We start from the raw sequence: 19170 nt of genomic DNA on the forward strand, positions 1-19170 counted from the left end.
AGTAAGTGAAGGACCCACAGAAGAGCTCACAGAAGAGTTTGGCCAATGATCTGAATGCAGGGCCGGCGCTTCCATTTAGGCGACCTAGGCGGTTGCCTAGGGCACCAGGATTTGGGAGGGCGGCAATTCGGCGGCGGGGGGTCCTTCCACGCTCTGGGTCATCATCGGCAATTCTGCGGCGGGTCCTTCACTTGCTCTGGGACCCGCCCCCAAAGTGACCCGAAGACCAGGAGCGCGGAAGGACCCCCCCGCCACAGAATTGCCGTCAACGACCGGGAGCGCAGAAGGACCCCCGCCTAGGGCGCCAAAAAGCCTGGCGCCGCTTCTGCCTGAATGCATTGAACACAGTTTGTCTGGCTACTTCACAGACAGAAGAGGCTTTAAGCGCTTTCTACGAGGTCAATCACATCACCAGCAAAGGAGCACTAAGGGTGAGTCTTCACAGCACCATTAGCTCAAGCTATGATCTGAGTGTTAATACTCAATCAATTCCTGCCCCCACACAAATATCTTTAGCTCAATTGAGACATACCCTCAAGGAGGGTGTGTTGAAGCTGGAGGGATAATGCCGCTATATACACAGTGGGGAATGTAACAGCTCGAGTTACAACTCATCAGTCTGTGCTGCTAATCCAACCACTCTGTGCAGCTCCAGTGTTGTTCTGAAGGCTAGCTTGAGTGTAGTAACTTGAGTGTACTAACTCGAGCTATCTGTTGCAGTGAAGACAAGCCCTACAAGAAAACTAATGCAGATAAAGCCTGACATTTTCTGCCCCTTGAATACATCCCCGACGAGTTTCTGAGAAGGGAATGACATAACTGCATTTGCTACTTTCCAATTCTCCAGGTGGTAGCTCACAAAAGTCCAAGAAGGTCACATCCATGAATTACAAGTATTGGTCTAAAAAAAAAAACCCAACAAAAGATTGTTTCATAAAAAGTAAAAAGCGGCAGCTGCCTCCACCCAGGGTAAGCACTATTGAAGCCTGCGGACAGCACGCATACCACAGGACATTCAAAGACTGCGGAGTGTTAAAAATCAGGGGTTCTTGGAGTATATTATAGAACCATGAACAATTACAAAAGTGAAGATAAAAATGAATGAAATAAAGAGGAAATGTTCAAAGCAGCAGCTGCATGTACATGCAATACTAAAACATGTCCCCAGCACAGCCAGCAAACATGTGAAAGCTCCAAAAAACGTCTTTGGGGTGTGGGTTGAATTAAATTGAGTATTCTTGGGGGCAGAACAGTAGGGTAAGTGACACTGGCTGTTGAGGGGGTTACTGTGAAATTACATTTCCTGAACCCCAGAATATCACCAGACATTTCTGCTTCAGTCGCATAATTTATGTTGACAGAAGAAACCCCAAAATGCTAAGGCATCAAACCCACTCTGTGGGAAAATACAGTTTTATATTACTGTCTGTGAGCCAGGGTCACAAAATCAGGGACATGAAACTATCGTCAGTCGACAACAGAGCTCCCACTGATGATAATGATCGTACAAAGGGTGAACTAGGAATATGTCCACATCATAATTAAACTTCCAGAGACCAAGACAACTCTTTAGAATCAATGCAAATTTTTCCATTCACATTAATGGGAGATAGCTCAAACACGTAGCTAGTAAAATTGCTAGTGCATTCAGCATCAGTCAGTAGGAAAATTCTGCAGGATACTTTTAGGACTGTCTCTATGTCTGCCATTTATTTATTTAATTGTTTGTACGTGCAATTACCTAATTTGCATGCATGACTGCAGAAGATATATGTGCAAATTATGTGTGCAATTGCAAGCCTAAATTATCCACCGATGTGTTTCTTCCTGCCTCATTACGCTTCAGAGTTATCATTATACTGCTCTGAATTAGGGCAGTTCATAACTTTCTTAGAGTTGGTGTTTCAGGTTTATCTAGGCTAGTGCACAGGGTCACTGTACATTGGAAAGTCTATTTTCACAACCAGGAGAAGCAGAATCTTAATTTTTATACGATATTCTTATATTCTGCAGAAATCCTAATACATCATGGTGTGGATAGATATATTAAGCATGTAGGGAGTTTGACATCTTCATTCTTTATAGAGTTAAATCAAGAGTCATGTTAGAAATGAAAGCAGAGGAAAAAGGGAAGTTAGAGCTGTAGACAAGGGAGAGAAGATATTCTTTCAGGGTGGATCTGAAAACAGCTAGGAGTTAAGTAGAGATTTCAGGAAGGCACTTCCAGATGACATGAGCTACAGATGACAGATTCTTACACCATCAGTGACAAGAGAGTGCAAAGTATCACAGAAGTTAGTGTTAGATGAGCACATGGGTATAGAATGTGACTTTAGGCCAGGGGCGGCTCTAGCTTTTAGCTGCCCCAAGAACAGCAGAACGGATTCAGCGGCTTGCCTGTGGGAGGTCTGCTGGTCCCACAGCTTCGGCGTACCCACTGCCGAATTGCCACTGAATCTGCAGGACCAGTGGACCTCATGCAGGTATGCCACCAAAGGCTGCCTGACTGCCGCCCTTGCAGGGACCGGCAGGGTGCCCCCTGTGGCTTGCCGCCCCAGGCACGCGCTTGGAGCGCTGGTGCCTGGAGCCGCCGCTGCTTTAGGCACTGCCCTGAAAATTGCGTAAGCTGCAGTCCCCAGGAGACATTGTGACTCTGTGGCTACGTCCACACTATGAGCTAGGTCGGTGATGCCCAGCTCACATATGCATATGAGTGCTAGCTCTCATCTGAGCTAGGACACTAAAAACAGTAGTGTAGCCGCAACACTTTCAACAAAAATAAATTCAACATTTCAACAAAATTCAACAAAGACAAATGTAAGGTGCTAGGGAAGAGAAAACAAATGCACAAACACAGAATGGGGGATAACTAGCTTGACAGCAGCACTGCTGAGAAGGATCTGAGAGTTGAGGTGGATCACAACCTCAACATGGGTCAACAATGAAATGCTGTTGCGAAAAAAGCAAATGCAATTTTGGGCTGCATTAACAGAGGCATAGCATGCAAGTCACAGTACCACTCTACTCAGTGTTAGTTACACCTAAGCTGGAGTGCTGTGTCCAGTTTTGGTCACCGCTGTATAGAAAGGATGTAGAGAAACTGGGAAGGATCCAGAGGCAAGCGACAAAGATGATTAAAGGAATGGGCTGCCAACCATATGAGCAAAGGCTGAAGGAACTGGGTAAGTTTAATTTGGAAAAGAGGAGATTAAAGTGGGGGGGGCTGATAGCAGTCTTCAAATACTTGAAAGGCTGCCATAAAAAGATGGAGAAAAATTGTTGTCTCTTGCCAGAAAGGGCAGGGCAAGAGGCAATGGGCTCAAACTATAGCATGGCAGATTTAGAATAAATCTCAGGAAAAACTTCCTAACTGTAAGAACAGTAGACAAAGGAACAGACTGCCTAGGGAGGCTGTGGAAGCTCCTTCACTGGAGGTTTTCAAGAAGAGGCTGGAGAGCCACTGAGTCTTGGATGGTTTAGACACAAGTCCTGCATCTTGGCAGGGGGGTTAGACTAGATGACCCTTGCAGTCCTGTCTATCCCTATGGCTCTGTGATTCTATGAAGAGCATAGGCAGTAGCAGTGCTGCACTAGCTGCCCTGAGTACAAACCCAGCTGAAACCTGTGGGTATGTATATGGGGCTGTGAACACGTGCTGCTGCTGCCTGTGCTATGGCAGCAAACTACTATGTTTAGAATGGCAGCTCAGATGAAAGCTAGTGTGAGTACATCCCCATGGGCTTGGAATCACATCCCTAGCTCACAGCGTAGACCCAGCCAGAGACACCCCTCCGAGAAACAATTTCTCCCGTGTCCTCCTTGGTACCAGCAGCAAATTTAATCCACCTCTGCCAGCTCAGCCACCTTCCACCACCAGCTCCAAGGAGCAGTCGCACCATGTAAAGCTAGTGTAAGTTGGATCAAAATGAGCCCCCACATGTTTAGGACAGCAGGGAATGCCCTAAACCCACCCACATCTACTTGGCAGACAAAAATAGCAAAAACAATTTTCTTACAGAGCAACTCGCCATCACTTATGGCTTGTCTCTCTGAAGAGTTAATGTGCAGCAACCTAGGTAGTAAATCTACAGCACAACTAGCCTGCAATGCACTGACTGACTGCGTGGATCCTACTACAACATGCTATGATTTCAGTACAAGTTTCACAGCAACGATTGCAGGATCCATGCAGTCAGTCGGCTGGTGCATCACAGATGTACATTCCAGCTTGCTACATGCTAATTCTCTGCATAGACAATCCTTTACTATATAACTATACTTGAGTTTACTTGATAAAGGCAAATAGCTCCCTTCACACTTCAGCGAGACTACTTGTGTGAATAAAGGTTACAAGACTGGCCTTTAGATTTGTGGCAGCCACAGTTCCATGAGAGGCTGTTTTGTTTTTAAGACAGAACTATCAGGCCGGTAGGAAAGTCTCCTGTGAGCACATTAACACAGATGTGAGCTCAGTCCAGCCATCCTTCCTCGGGCAAGGCTTCCTTTGGCTTCAGCAGCAGTTCTGCCTGTATAAGGGCTGCAAGGTTTGCTCTGTGGCTAGCACAGTTGAAACTGCCATTTTACAATGTAAGCAAGAAAATACACAGCTCAGGTCTGAGAGAAAGAAGCTATGTTTTTATCACTTTTTGTTTCAGTAACACAGCATGTCAACACTGAAAAAAGTTTCTGAAAATCATAAATACAAGTAAACCCAAATACCTGAAATAACTATACCAGATCCTGACTACACCCTCTTCCTTAGAATACTATCTCCTAATAGCAGCTAGGATTACAAATCCCACTGTCCTTTCTCAGTCAAAACCCCACATTGAAGTAAAGCTCTGAGTAAAGGCTGTACTATCTTGTCTCCTTCCGGTGCTGCGATTTCTAGATGAGACTGATCATTGTAAGGACAAAGTTCTAGTGTTAGCTCATAATTTTCCTGGCCCTTGTGGGTTTGTTATACCCTTTATGTTCCTTGAATATATTTTTATGTGGTTTTGTTAATTTCCACAACAAGCTGTATTCAGAAACACGTGTTACCAACCTGGAACATGACCCAGATCCTTCCAACACTTAGGAATAGAAGTAATTTTACTTCTATGGCTCTGCTCTTGCAAGCAGAGTTATTTATGTGTATAAACGTGTGAGGGATCAGGTCCCATGTCAGCACCTGTCAGGCTGTCTTTGCATGAGGCTAGTTAGGTTCTGCTACCGAAGGCCTCGTTAAAGAAAGATGATGGCAGATTTCATTGCATTCCACATGTTGATTATTGAAGAAATAATAAATTCCTTTCTCCCCAAAGTTGGTGGAGTGTGAGACATCTTTCCCATTAAGAGAATGAATTTGGGGGTCTGTGAGGTAGATGAGGCCTTTTCCATTACCAGTCACCCAACCTGTAGAATAAAAAATACATCTGATATAAAATGACATACAATAGTCCCTTCACTTCATTGTGTTCTGTAATTAAGCCCCACACACCCAAAGTCTGATCAGTTTTACAGAGGTGGAATTCTGCTGACATCAGTGGAGTTACTCCTGATTTAGCCCAGGGTAAGCAAGAGCGGAATCAGGCTCTTAACATCGGTACTGATATGCAGGTAAGAAAACAATCACAAGATGACATCAGGTCCCAATAGCATCTTGGTTTTGGCTTTACTCTGTTAAGGAAGGAGGGTACTTGACTCAACAATTTTCAAGGTCAGGTCCTCAGCTCTAACCAAGGAGAGCCTGTGAAGCTAAAGAGGGGGTCTATGCACAAAGGTAGCTTTCAGCCATTTGGGGGCTTGCCACTCACAGGGAAGGAGAAGGGTGGCATGGGAACTGCTACACTGTCTCGGTGTCATCTGAGGAGCCCCCTTTGCAGAGAAGCCCCTCAGGGGCCCATTTCTCTTCACTTTAGTTTAACTTTCACATGGGTGAAGTAACATAAGGTTGCATCACATTAGGATCTGGCCCAGGAACATGATCACAGTTTCTCTCACATCAAGAAGAGAGAGGGGTTCTCCTTGAGCCGCCAGGTGTCATTTATTTCACATGCCAAAAATTATGGCCTGTTTTCTTACGCAACGTGAGTCTGAGTCCTCTCTATGCCTCCCCTTGCCTTAGTGACATTGTAAATGGTTTTGTTTTCTGTAGAGCATGCACTGCTGGAAAATGGGAAGGACACACAACAAACAGAACCAGTCGTCATACACACCTTGCAAATCGACAACCACATCTGTGCCATGGGAAAACTCATAGGAGAAATGGCCAAAGGCCAAGCCATACTCTGTGGCTTTGTACTCTGTCTTTACTACTTTTGTATTATTAGATAGTTTCACAAATTCTCCCAGAATATAGGGCTCCACGCTCACACATCCTTTTATAGATTTGCCTTCTAATATCTGAAAGAAAACAAAATGTTAAAGGGTTAAAATAATCCCAGTTGAGATGAGAAGTCCCATAGCTCAGCTATCTGAATTCTTATTTGCATTATTACTTTTCCCCACTGCACTAAACGGAAACTAGATGTAAAGAGTTCCCACACCGTGCCACCCATTTGTTTGTTCCCATCACAACACATCTGGAAGCAGAGCTCTCATCTAGCTAGAGAGAAGGAAGTGTCAGCACTGGAAATGTCAATTCAGCTTGGTGAGACCAGACACGGTGATCAACAAGTTCTATAGGTATCTTGCTTGTAAAGCAAATGAAAAATATATTGCAAGGAAGTCAGTATAAAAAGTGGGCTAAGGAGCTGAGAAGATGGTAGACCAGCAGCTGTTCATCTTTTGCATTGGCTGTGGTTGGTTTATGTAGTTATATCTATATATTCAAGAGCTTGAATGTCTTAGTGCTAAAACTGCATTAGGACTTGCTAACCAGTGCTCCAGTGCAAAGCAGCACCAACGACAGCATGATTAGCAAAAGCAGCAAAGCAAAGCTCTTTCATCCAAGGTCATTTGCATATTGCATTATAGTGTATACGTGAACAACAGAGCAGTAATTTATATTCCACACATGCAAGGACAAACAAATAGGACATTGATACTGTATATAATGGTCTACTTGGCTATTTGTATTTGAAATGCAAAAGCCTAATAGAATGTAGTTAAATATATAAACTAGATTTATAAAAGAGAGAGGGAAAGATGGTGGCTAATGCTCTGGCCTGGTGCGCCACTCAGGTGATGCAAGAGGGCCAGAAAGCCACTGTCTCAGAGTAGCTGCAGATTTCCCTGGAACAGAGGACTCTCCACATGGCATGTAGCCAGCTATGTTGGCTCTACGTCATTCCCTCCCATCCCATTTGGTATGAACGGTGTGTTGGGGGCAAGTCTGGATGTGCTGCAATCTGATGATCCCCATCCGCTCCTTGGGTGCCATTAAAAATCAGTGCAAATTAGTGTAACTCTCAGGCTGCACTGAATGGGGACTAGCTGGACACAAGGATCTGGTCCATATTATTTTAACCATTATTTCCTGCACCATCGTTATTATTAATAACTATTATTATTGTTTTAAACGTTTTTTAATGATCAAATGAAAAAACAAGTTCCGGCCCCAAGGAATTGACAATCTAAGGGCCACACACTGCTTGCCTGGCTCATCTGAGTAGCAAGGGCACTGGAACCTTTGTAGAAGTGGGTGGGCCAAGGACAAAGTGGCAGAGGAATTAAAATACAACTTAAATATCCAGCAGAGTACAACCGTAACATAAATAACCAGAATACAAAATGTATCCACATTATAATATTTAAGGTTTAATGTTAGTACAAACAAGCAGACAACTTTAGTTCTAAACATGGGGACTGCATTTTTTCCCCACAGCGCATGTTTCTTTTGTTAAAAAGCGCAGGGCATGGCCCTTTTATAAGTGGGAGGGCCATGGCTCCGTCTCTCCCCCCACCCCATTCTGGCACCAGTGCTGAGCAGTCCCACTTAAATCAATGGGCTAATTTAAGTGAATAAATTGAGCAGAATTGTACCCTAATTCTAGTATTTCTGAGAGCACCATTATAACTATAGGCTAAATTTTAAAGAAGCATGCTAACGGTGCAGCTACTAAAACAGCATGTGCACCTGCAGGCAAATAGGAGCCCTCATATTTCTGTGCACAAACTGGTTAGGTGCTAACACAAGTTGGGCAACTCTACCTGCCAGCTGGCTAACTGAGCCCTTTCCTGCCCAAGGTACACATGTAAAGGTATGGGTTTGGTAAGCCTGGTAGGATGTAGATACTTTTACAGGTGCACCTATTGTACCCTCTGGTGGCAATCTCTGCTTGTATGTTAGATGTTTTTTCATCTTTAAATAATCAACTTTGTTTACCAGGTAATGGCATTTACCTCTTAGGGGATCTCTATCCACCATTTCGGAGTGAGAATGAGCGAACCTCCCTTTGTCGACAGACTTGGTCTAGCAAGACCAAGCTGGATATGAGTCAGCAGTGTGCCCTTGTTGCCAAGAAGGCCAATGGGATATTGGGCTGTATTAGTAGGAGCATTGCCAGCTGATCGAGGGAAGTGATTGTTTCCCTCTATTTAGCACTAGTGAGGCCACACCTGGAGTATTGCGTCCAGTTTTGGTCCCCCCACTACAGAAGGGATGTGGACAAATTGGAGAGAGTCCAGCAGAGGGCAAAGAAAATGACGAGGGGGCTGGGGCACATGACTTATGAGGAGAGGCTGAGGGAACTGGGGTTATTTAGTCTGCAGAAGAGAAGAGTGAGGGGAGATTTGATAGCAGACTTCAACTACCTGAAAGGGGGTTCCAAAGAGGCTGGATCTAGGTTGTTCTCAGTGGTAGCAGATGAAAGAACAAGAAGCAATGGTCTCAAGTTGCAGTGGGGAGGTCAAAGATAGAAATAAGGAAAAACTATTTCACTAGGAGGGTGGTGAAGCACTGGAATGGGTTACCTAGGGAGGTGGTGGAATCTCCTTCCTTAGAGGTTTTTCAGGCCTGGCTTGACAAAGTTCTTGCTGGGATGATTTACTTGGTGTTGGTCCTGCTTTGACTATATGACTTCTGAGGTCTTTTCCAAACCTAATATTCTGTGATTCTAAGGCTCAGACTGGTGTTCTAAAAACAGCTGTGTAGACAGTGCTTTGACGTTACGGCTTGAGCTCAGACTCTGAAACCTATGGAGAGGCTATTTATCCTTAGCCACGAGGCTCACTCCCGCTTGCTCCAAAATGCTGTGTTTACATATCCACTGTGTATGGGACACAAGTGGTTTAATACAAACATTATTGTTCTCCAGAGATCTTGTAACTTTCCTCATTTTATCCCCATTATTCTACAGGAGAAACATTCTCTGATCATTTCCTGCTGGCTTCTGTAAATTCCCTGCTTCAGTTGATTTCAGTTCAGGACTTCTTACCAGGAGTATTGCAGAGGGGATGTAAAAGATTTGTGTAGGGATCTTTTGCTCATACAGCCTTTTGTTGAATTCTGTCACGTAGTACTGGGCAGTCATTTGTCGCTCCACATCAATGAAATGGTTAAGAAGCCCCTTTTCTTCTTTATACTCTTTCCCAACATACCTATATGGTAAAAAACAAACACACAGACTAGCCAATTCCTCAGGCAGATAGCAGTAAGGGAAATCCTCATTGGGATGCAAATCATCATCACAAATCCACTTTGTTCTTCAAGGGCAAAGCTATTTATTGGTAACTTATTTACAATGACAACAAGTGAAATCTGGTCTTGTACCTCTTGATGGAATAAGAGAAGTTAGCTCTGAAAGATCTTAGTCTTAGGGTGAGAATTTCAAAAGCGTGTAAATGAATTAGACATCTGGGGAATAGGCATCTAATAACCCATACATCACATTTATTCATGGTCCAAAATCCACATTTCCCTCTCCCAAGCAGCAAGCACTGCCTCTAGGTGCTGAGGCCTAGGTGAATTGAGCTGGTGGACTTATTCCAGTTCTTAGGGGCAGAGGTGTCCATTTCTCAAAGCCACTACACAGAATAAAATGTTATCCATCTCTCAGACATGCTACGTTCTGCACGCCTACCTCTCTCCTTATTCTCTTGAGAACAAGACAGCTAGGCCCAGATTTTTAAAGCCATTTAGATGTTGCTGCGCTCAGCATTGCAATGCCTAACTGATTTAGGAGCATAATCTTACTTTCAAAAGTGATTTAGACATTTAGGAGCCAAAATCTCTGACTGCAAATGGGATTTAGGCTCCCACGTGTCTAAATCATTTTTGAAAAAAATCAGACTTAGGCATTGCAACACTGAGCAGAGCAAGGCCTAAATACTTTAAAAAATCTGGACTGTAGTGCACAAGGAGTTTCAGATCTCTACTTCAGGCAGAAGTCAATACTGGTAGTTAATATTGTGCCCATGAGCAACCTCTACTCACATTTGTATTAAAACACAACAATATTGCATGCTCTACTGTGTGCCTGGTTTACATACAAGCTTGCACTGAAATCACTAAATTGGTTTTAATTTGACTATTTTCCTCTTTTATGCAAATCTGTGTGTGGATACTCTCATTTCAGATTAAGATTGTTGTATCTGGAATATATTTAAATCAGAAATAGGAAAGCCTTAATCCACAAGGAGAGAATCTGAAACAACAAAAGGTATGAAATAAAATCCATTTACTGACTCCTGTGCAGGTTTGCGCATAGCCAAGTCCAAGGGCATAATAGGAAAATGGACAGTAAATGAAATACAGTGTCAGATAACACAGAAAACAGTAATGAAACAATTGGTTCTTTTTAAATACCTGTCCCTATGGAAAGGCCGTAACTTCAGAATCAAACTGGGTAACAAGAATATCCAGAGTTATAATAGTAAGGATCAAATAGCCAGGAGCTTTGGAAGGGCTATAAAACCCTTTTGCTTCAGGATATTTGCCAGCTCTTAACTAATGGAGATTAGGAAGAAACTTTCCCTGGGAGCAGGTTATCTCATAACGTCCCTATAACAGTGGGGTTTCTTGCACCTTTTTCTGAAGCACCTGGCACTGTTAGAGACAGGACACTGGACTAGCTGGATCTTGGGTCTGATCCAGTATGGCAATTGCTATGTTCCTATGTGTGCAGAATTAGCCCTGATTAAAATTTCACTTCAGCAATTTGTGCTTGATCAATACCTTCCCAAAGTTTCTTCTTGATGCAAAAAGTGTATCCAAAATGCATTCCTTTGTTTGCCTTCCTTCGCCACGCTCAGGTAGTCTCCAATATACACAGCTGTTTCCTGGCCTGTCCACAGCCCAGATTTCTTAGAGTATTTCAGAAGAAGAGCAGCTACCAAAAGAAAACCCCCACAAATGAAACCGACAGCTTCTTTAGCAAGGTTGTTCCATACCAGTAACCAAAGATGAAACCTAAGAGCTACCAGTTTTTTCTGTTGGGATTGATGTCCATGCCCAGACAAAGTTTCAAAGCTCTGCTATCTTGTCACACTCAACTATTACAGTGCAGTATTGAAACAGCATCTTTTGAAGAAGCTCATCTGTAAGTGGAAATGTATCAGATAGCTAGGTAAAATGCATTGCTTTGGCAGGAAACACTGTAGGGCTACTTTGGGGTAGCAGAGCTTTCCTGCACCTGTCTTGTACACTAATAAAAGTTTAAATGATAAGGGCATCCTGCAGAAAAACTAACAGCGAGTAGAGAACACAAAATATCTATAGGAAGAATCAAATGCATTTTACTCCTGCTCTGTAATGCCCCTGCTATGAGCCAGTCACAAGCCTCTAGCACATATATAAACTTGAATACCACTAAATTGTGTGGCACTGGACATTTATACTGATAAGACTATCTAGACTTAGACGAGTTAATGCTAACACAAATTTGGAAGGGATATAAAACCTTCAGGGTTAAAACCGATCTACTGCTAGGCTTAGGAGGAGACCTTCATGTGGAGGCAGATTATCCCACATTTGCCCACTGCAGGGTTCTTACACCTTCCTCTGAAGCAGCTGGGGCCGGCACTGTCAGAGAGTGAATACTGTACTAGATAGACCATGGCACTTAGGGCTGGGCAGGAAATGATTCTTTAAGAATTTTCAAGATTTCAAATAATTTTCCCGTCACAAATTGAAATAAACAACTTTCACAAACTGAACTTCTGAATTTTTTTTTTTTTCAGATCAGGTCAATCAAAATGTTTCATCAAAACCTACCCTCTTCAGATTAGAGCCACATCCGCGTCAGTTGTGCTTGTTTATTAACTTTGTGAGGTAGCAGACAGAGCGTCTAGACTCACAGATTGAGAACAGAGTTTTATTGAAATTAACAAAATATAAAACTCACAAGGACCTTAAGACAATTTAAAAATAATTGAGAGATTTTGGCAGCAGGTGCAGTCTGACTTCGTTTGGTTAACGGATGAAAGGAAAAAACTGGATGTGATATTAAGCAAAATAGCAAACTAAGCCACAATGTTGTTCCGCCCTGGCTTGGTTCTTTTTTCATTTAAATCTAAATATTTTGAAAAATGAAGAGGGCCTAAAAATATCCAGACCCTTGAGATCTGTATGGTCCTAGTAAGTAGTACAGACCTGATTCTGCAGCCTTTACTCATACATAGTTTCATAGATGTTTAAGATCAGAAAGGACCAGTCCCTACTCTCCTCTAAATTATTGGCATAAGACAAAATGAGAATCAAACATGTGACCCTCAGTTTACAAGGGCAATGCTCTAACCTCTGAATTATATGGCCAATGCACAAACACATATGAATAAGAATTGCAAGATCAGACCCTAGATTTCTATCTGCTGCTTCTATCTATCTTTGAGGGGTTTATACCTTGTTCATCATCATAGTAAGAGTGCTGGCCTGCATGTAGTACAAAATCCTTCAAAGGTTAGCTCTTACCTCCGTATAGCTATGTTTGGGACCACGATGGCACAGAACATACACACACAGAGGAGATGTTACTTACAGTACGCTTTGTGGAGTTGTCTAGCCTTAAATATTCCAGTAGTCTCCAGTCTCTGCACTAGCCAGCTATGCTTAACACCTGACAAGAGCTTCTCATAATCAGCATCCTCTAGAAAGCGAGCTTTTAGGATTTGTTCTTTGGTTCTCCCAGGCACAAAGACAAGAGAGCTCCCACTGGAGTTCAGAAAAGATGGACTCTTTAGTTCAGAGAAACTGCTGGACAACTGAGCTGATTTGTACCATGATTTCAGAGAGGAGCTTGAGTTGTGGGTGCTGTTCGGAATGTTCCTGTACTTTTCCGCTTCATCTTCCTCTGTGGTAGCACAGTCATTGAAGTCGTCAGCTTCTGGCTTCTTCCTCCCTGATGGTGAAACTCTGATCTCAACCCTGTGGCTAAGTTGAGGCCTTGGAGCATTCATGGCAGGAGAGTTGTTTACTGAGCTCCTGCTATTGCTGAAAGCAAACTCCCATTCATCTTCTGTATCTGCCTGGGTGTCGACTTCAGGCATTTCAAAAGACTCATTTCCAGCCATTTCAGCAGAAGATTTACTAATCCAGTTAAATACAAAGGAATCACTTGCTATTTTTGGCTTGTTGCTTACAGATGTAGTAGTTGCTACCTTACCTATAGGTACATGAGGCTCAACTGACAGATCCTCTGTATTGTCTACAGTATCTCCTTCTGGGTCAATCCACACATAATTATTTCTAGATAATGGCTCTGTGACTTTTTTATACCTTTCAGCATCTATTATTTCAGCATTTCCTTCCACTATACTGTGCTGAGGAGGACTGTGAATAACATTGAAGTCTCTATTGCTGTCCTTAGTTCTGGACTCAATCATTTCAAAGGATTCTAATTCTGCCAGGGAAGAGGAAATCTTCTCTCTCCTGGGTCTGTTGGGACCAGAACAATGGGCATCCTTTAACTCCATGAAGGAAATAGCATTGTTCCTGAAGTCTATACTATTGGCATCCCCTGCATTCTGTTCTGAGGCATCCCTTTCAGGTTCTGTCCCCTGCAAGAGCCCTTCCCTGGAAGCTGAGGATGCATCTACTAATCTATTAGCAAAGAGCATATTATTCTTTAATGAATGCCGAGAAGGACCTGAACAGCCACTCTGTGACTCCTGAAGAGAGAGATGATGAGTTTGGAAGGACAATGAGTGCAGGCTGCCAGCTTGAACATTTTCCTCAGTAGATTCGGTTGAGGCTGTGCAACACTGCTCATCCACTGAGCCCTCTTCCCTTGGTTGCCAATCTCTGGGCATCTTATTGCTAGCATTACAGTCTAGCTCCTCCCAGCTAGCAGAGGAACTTGATTTTGACAACTTGCTCCAAGACTTCAAAGAACTAGTGGTTTGACTCCTGCTTTGCAAACTGCTGAAAATGCCATCTTCATCATTGGTAACTTTGTCTGATGTCTTTCTCTCCATTTCTTCTTCAAGGGAGACGTTCATTACATTAGAACTAATCCATCTCCTTTGGCCACTGAGTCTCTCACGGCTTCTTCTTGAGTTTTGTGAATCAGAGATTTTGGCACTGTACTTGCCACAGTGTAATTTTTCTTCGGTGGTACACATGGTGTCTACATTTTTAGTTTCAGTTTTTAAGGCAGTGATGCAAGCTCCCATTTTGGCTTCTCTGTGCCTGGTTTCCTGGCTCCTGCAAGTACTTTCAAACACTTCACTTACTGACCTATGGTGCTGCGAATGCATTTCAAGGATTTTCTCAAAATTCACCTCACCACACAAGATAGGCTTTTCCACTCCACCTTTGTAACTATCAGGAACATAAGACCTGGCATCTGAATTAGGGAAGCTTTGTACTTCTAAATGCCCCTTGACAGACATGATCAAAGACATGATCTCTTTGGCAAGTGTTTCTTTGTCTTGATCCTCTGTAAAAGGTGAAGTGCTGTAAGAGTACAGTTTCTCCATGGCTTCACTACATAGCTGTCTCACCTCACAGAGTTTCTTGCTCTCCCCGTAGAGTTGCCGATGAACTGTTGTAAGGCAGAAAGCTGCTTTAATAAAACTATGAAGCTCCTGCCTGCTAGTGACAGGGTCATTTTCTTTCTTGGTGAGAAGACCAATTTCAAAGGATTCCTTAGCTTCAGACAAATAGAACTCTCTTTTCTCTGGAGGACATTCTGTGGAGTAACTATAGGACAATAAGCATGTGCCACGGATATTCTGAAAAGGAAAAAGGATGAGAAGTCAATGAATTAGAAATCTGGAATTCTGTTCCAAATAAAAAGAAAAAAGTGCTATTTCTTCATGCATTTCAAGGCACAGATACCAGCTCTTACAGCTTGTTTCTGCATTTCTAGGAAATGAGGTAAGGATTGTCTCATCTCTTTGATTATGCTGCTTTATTCTAAATTTGCTTAGAGTTGCAGGAGGGTGAGGTATTAACTAGCAAAGCATCATCACTCTGGGGGATCTATCTCACCACCTGTCTTTCTCTCTCCGTAGTTTTAGATAGGAGTTCTGGGAGGGGTGCACCATCCTACCCAAGTCCCAGATGTGAACTGAAATCATACTCACCACCGCTGTGAGCACAAAAAGCGGGGTGTACTGGCTGAAGGCTGCTGCCAGCTTGCAGGCTTCAGCAGCTGACAGTAAGCGATGGTCAAACTCTTGGAGAAGGCTCTGTTAAAATAGCAAGATAAAAATTCCTTTATACACTACGTCATCTTTGTAATGTCACATTCTTGGTGGTGGAAAAAGGCAAGTAACAGTTATAGGGTATGTCAACACTGCAATGTAAGTCCAAGGTTAGTAGATCTTGAGTTAGCAGAGCCTGGATTTGTTAACACAGAGCTTGAGTCTCTACACTCATTTATAACCCTAGGTCAGGAATTGTAGAACCCTGGGTCCCAACCTGAGGCCGGAGCATCTACACTGCATTGTGCTAGCCTGAGTCCAACCACCCATATCCCAGATTTCCTAGCACCCTCCCAAAATGTGGCCGCTCCAGCCTTTTATTCCTGTTGCAGTGTGGAAAAACTTGACTGTCCAGACGACAAAGAAAGTCAGCTCATGGGATACTTTTGCCACTGATTTCAATGAAGATCAGGACTCAGTCAGGACAGAGCATGGACCTTAGAATTTGATTAGCTGAATCCACTGGATTTTGCAGATGCTCTACACCTCTCAGGTTTTGAGTCCATAAAAGGCTTTTACTATAATGAGTCTTGGGCTACTGCCGGAGCAAGATACTAGATCATCTACACCAATGGTGTGATCTGTACCAATTCCGGTGTCCCAGAGACTCTCCCCATTCACCCTTCCCATCACATTGGAAGTTTTAACATGCATCTAATTTTGGTCTTAACAATGTTCACAGTGTTAATTCAATTTGTCCTGGAGGGAAATGACACCCACTTTGTGTTTAGGTGAGATAACAAACTCTTTGGCTGACGTTGTGGAGCTTCCCCAAGCACTCAGTGCAAGGACAAGAGTAGGAAGTTTGGTTGCACTTGGTGCAACTAAATAAGGATCAGCAAGAGACTGTTAATACACGAATATTTACCAGGTCAACTTGAGAGTTGTTTTTAAAACTATTATAATCTTTCTCACTCATGGAAACAAAGATGTCAGCCAAAATACCCAGTGATGTAGCAATTCCCTGGAAAAAAAAAAAAAGTGTTTTTTCCATTTTATTTTCTATTTTTGCTGGTGCTGTGCAAGACACAAAGATAAAGACAGTGCCTTGCCATCTACAAGACACACAGAGAAGAGAGGACACGTGGAAATCTAGAGCAGGAAACAAGTTAGCTGGATTTTGTTTCTTGGATTATTATAAATGTGTAGGCATTGAGGAAAGAATTAGGGCTGGTGTAAGTCTGTATGGCTCCACTAAACTGAATCCATTTACACCAACTACAGATTTAGCTCTGTATTTTAGGAGGGATGAATGAGGATTGGAATTTTGTTACATTCTTCCTTCCTATTTCCTCCAACCTGCAGCTTTTAAGGTGTGACAAATACAGCACAGCATCATGTGATATAAGAATATCTTCAGATTAAATGCTACATTAAATCCTGACTAAACAGATTTTGGAAAACAGGTTCTTAATCTATTTAGGCTCAGTTTTAACACTCTACTACCTTTTTCTGCACACCAATAATTTAGAACTGATCAGTATCTCTCAAACTCTTTGTGAGGCACGAGGTAAAATTGTCTAGACAAGCACCACATCAAATGCAATCAACATACAGTTCTTCTGATAGAGCACCAAGGCACTGATGAGGTAATGTTGCCCTGAACTATTTTATGAAGCACTTAAAAAGGCAGATGCTCCAGTTAATGACGATTTTAAATCTGGGGGTTGGAATGTACAATTTTAAATAGGGATCAGTGAATCACAAGAATTTGTAATGTCATGAAGATAGATGCATTTGCCTTTTGTGTCCTTCCAAAACAGGACAATTGTTCACTATTCCCAAACAGTATGCCAAACAACAGATTACCTTAAAATGCAGTTAGTACAGCTAAATCATTCTATTACATGATGCCCCTTTGCCTTCTTAAATATCTGCACAATTCCCTGCACACCTCTGCTTTCATATAAATATTTCTGAGTAAGGTTCAAGCTGCAAAACTTTGGTCCAGAGTTTTAACCAAGTTTAGGGAGTTTGGGATCTGGAATTTTGGTGAGGTCCATTATAAAGATAGGACTGGTCTACACAATTCAGATCCAGATTCCAAACATCCTGAAGCATGGAGGTGTTATAAAGATCTGGGCTATTTGCAGAGTTAATAACAAAGTATATGAAGGATGGTCATAGGACCTATGATGGTTAGGACACTAACATAAGACTGAGTAGACCAAGCTTCAATTCTCTGGTCTGCCACAGACTTCCTGTACGACTCTGTGCAAGTCACTTACCCCCTCTGTGCCTTAGTTCCCCATCTGTAAAATGGGAATAATAGCATTTCTCTACCTCATGGAGGTGTTATGAGAATGAATATATTAAACACTGTAAGCCGCTCAGATACTCTGATGATGGGGACTATGTAACTACCAAGATAGATAGATATTCAGATCCTGGTTTGAACACACCTGATGCTCAGGAATGTTTGGTTCCAATGAAATGGTTAAGGCCCCTCCCTAAAAATATAATAATGGCTGCATCTTGGTATTAGCCTGTCACTCAGTCAGAGAACTACATTGCATCATCTCATTTGATCATTTACTTCTGATGACGGTAATGAATGAAAATGATCACTTTATTTCTTTGCAGAAAACAAAACAAAGCTCAGGACATGCTGGTTTAGAAATAAGTGCGAACACATGCATGCAGGGCCGGTGCAAGGAAGTTTTGCGCCCTAGGTGAAACTTCCACCTTGCACCCCCCACCCAGCTAACCCCGCCCCTCCCCATGGCAGCTAACTCAGCATCCGACCCAGGGAGCACCCCCCAGGGAGACTCCCCACCCGCCATGGCAGCTAACCCTGCCTGGGGATCCCACCCCAGCTCACCTCAGCTCCGCCTCCTCCACTGAACACGCTGGCGCTGCTCTAATTCTCCTCCTGGCCCAGGCTTGCGGCGCTGATTGGAGGAGATTTAAGAACTGGGCTGTGTGCTCAGCGGAGAAGGCAGAGTGGAGGTGAGCTGGGGAGGGGAGCTGTTGCCCTGTGCGCGCCCTCCCCCGTTACTGCGGACAGCCCTCCCTGCACACCCCCCCATCCAGCTCACCTCCACTCCACCTACTCGCCTGAGGGGACTTTTAGGCGCCCCCAACCCTGGGCGCCCTAGGCGGCCGCCTAGTTTGCCTAAATGGTTGCACCGGCCCTGTATGCATGTAAAAATAAATCAAGTATAGTGTAACGTTCAGCTAGAACATTTGCCCCACGTATTAACCTTGACTGAAATTGATTACATCCAGAAAGAATAAAACCAGAACATATGACTGAGGGAAACACAATGGATTCTGGACTCAATGTGGAATTAGTAAGAGTATTCAGGGTGAAAAAAACACTAACCTTTTTATCCGGCTGAGGCAGTTTGAAATAGCCTACAATTGAAGCCCAAATCAGCTCCGCTGCCTCATACCACATTCCTGAAATAAAGCAGAGAAATGATCAATAAGCAGACTGCTTCTTTAAGTTACAACATTGCTCTATATTGTTTTAAAGCAGATGAATTTATTTCACCTATCCTGAGCTGGGAGATTTCAAGATTGTATGAAACCATTCTATGACACTTTTCCAACTTAGTTACAGCATTACATTTATTAATCTCATATTGGTTTGGTTTA

General features: G+C 43.0%; 1 protein-coding gene across 7 annotated transcripts in view; it reads right to left on the reverse strand.

The window, feature by feature from the left end:
- Positions 1 to 272: 272 nt before the first annotated feature.
- Positions 273 to 19170, reverse strand: part of ALPK1 (alpha kinase 1) — an 80547-nt gene continuing 61649 nt past the window's right edge. For 6 of the 7 annotated variants that reach the window (XM_032769721.2, XM_032769717.2, XM_032769719.2 and 3 more), the window contains 8 exons: positions 18896 to 18972; positions 16439 to 16534; positions 15451 to 15555; positions 12903 to 15096; positions 11102 to 11255; positions 9363 to 9525; positions 6201 to 6387; positions 4616 to 5397 (listed from right to left, as the gene is read on the reverse strand). In XM_032769721.2, the coding sequence (XP_032625612.1) occupies positions 5198 to 5397; positions 6201 to 6387; positions 9363 to 9525; positions 11102 to 11255; positions 12903 to 15096; positions 15451 to 15555; positions 16439 to 16534; positions 18896 to 18972 (3176 nt within the window). In that variant the 3' untranslated portion in view covers positions 4616 to 5197. Of the gene's footprint in view, positions 902 to 4615; positions 5398 to 6200; positions 6388 to 9362; positions 9526 to 11101; positions 11256 to 12902; positions 15097 to 15450; positions 15556 to 16438; positions 16535 to 18895; positions 18973 to 19170 lie in introns of those variants that run through there. The other variant, XM_032769718.2, reaches the window with a different exon arrangement.

Source organism: Chelonoidis abingdonii, chromosome 5, assembly GCF_003597395.2.
Source record: "Chelonoidis abingdonii isolate Lonesome George chromosome 5, CheloAbing_2.0, whole genome shotgun sequence".
Lineage (NCBI taxonomy): Eukaryota > Metazoa > Chordata > Testudines > Testudinidae > Chelonoidis > Chelonoidis abingdonii.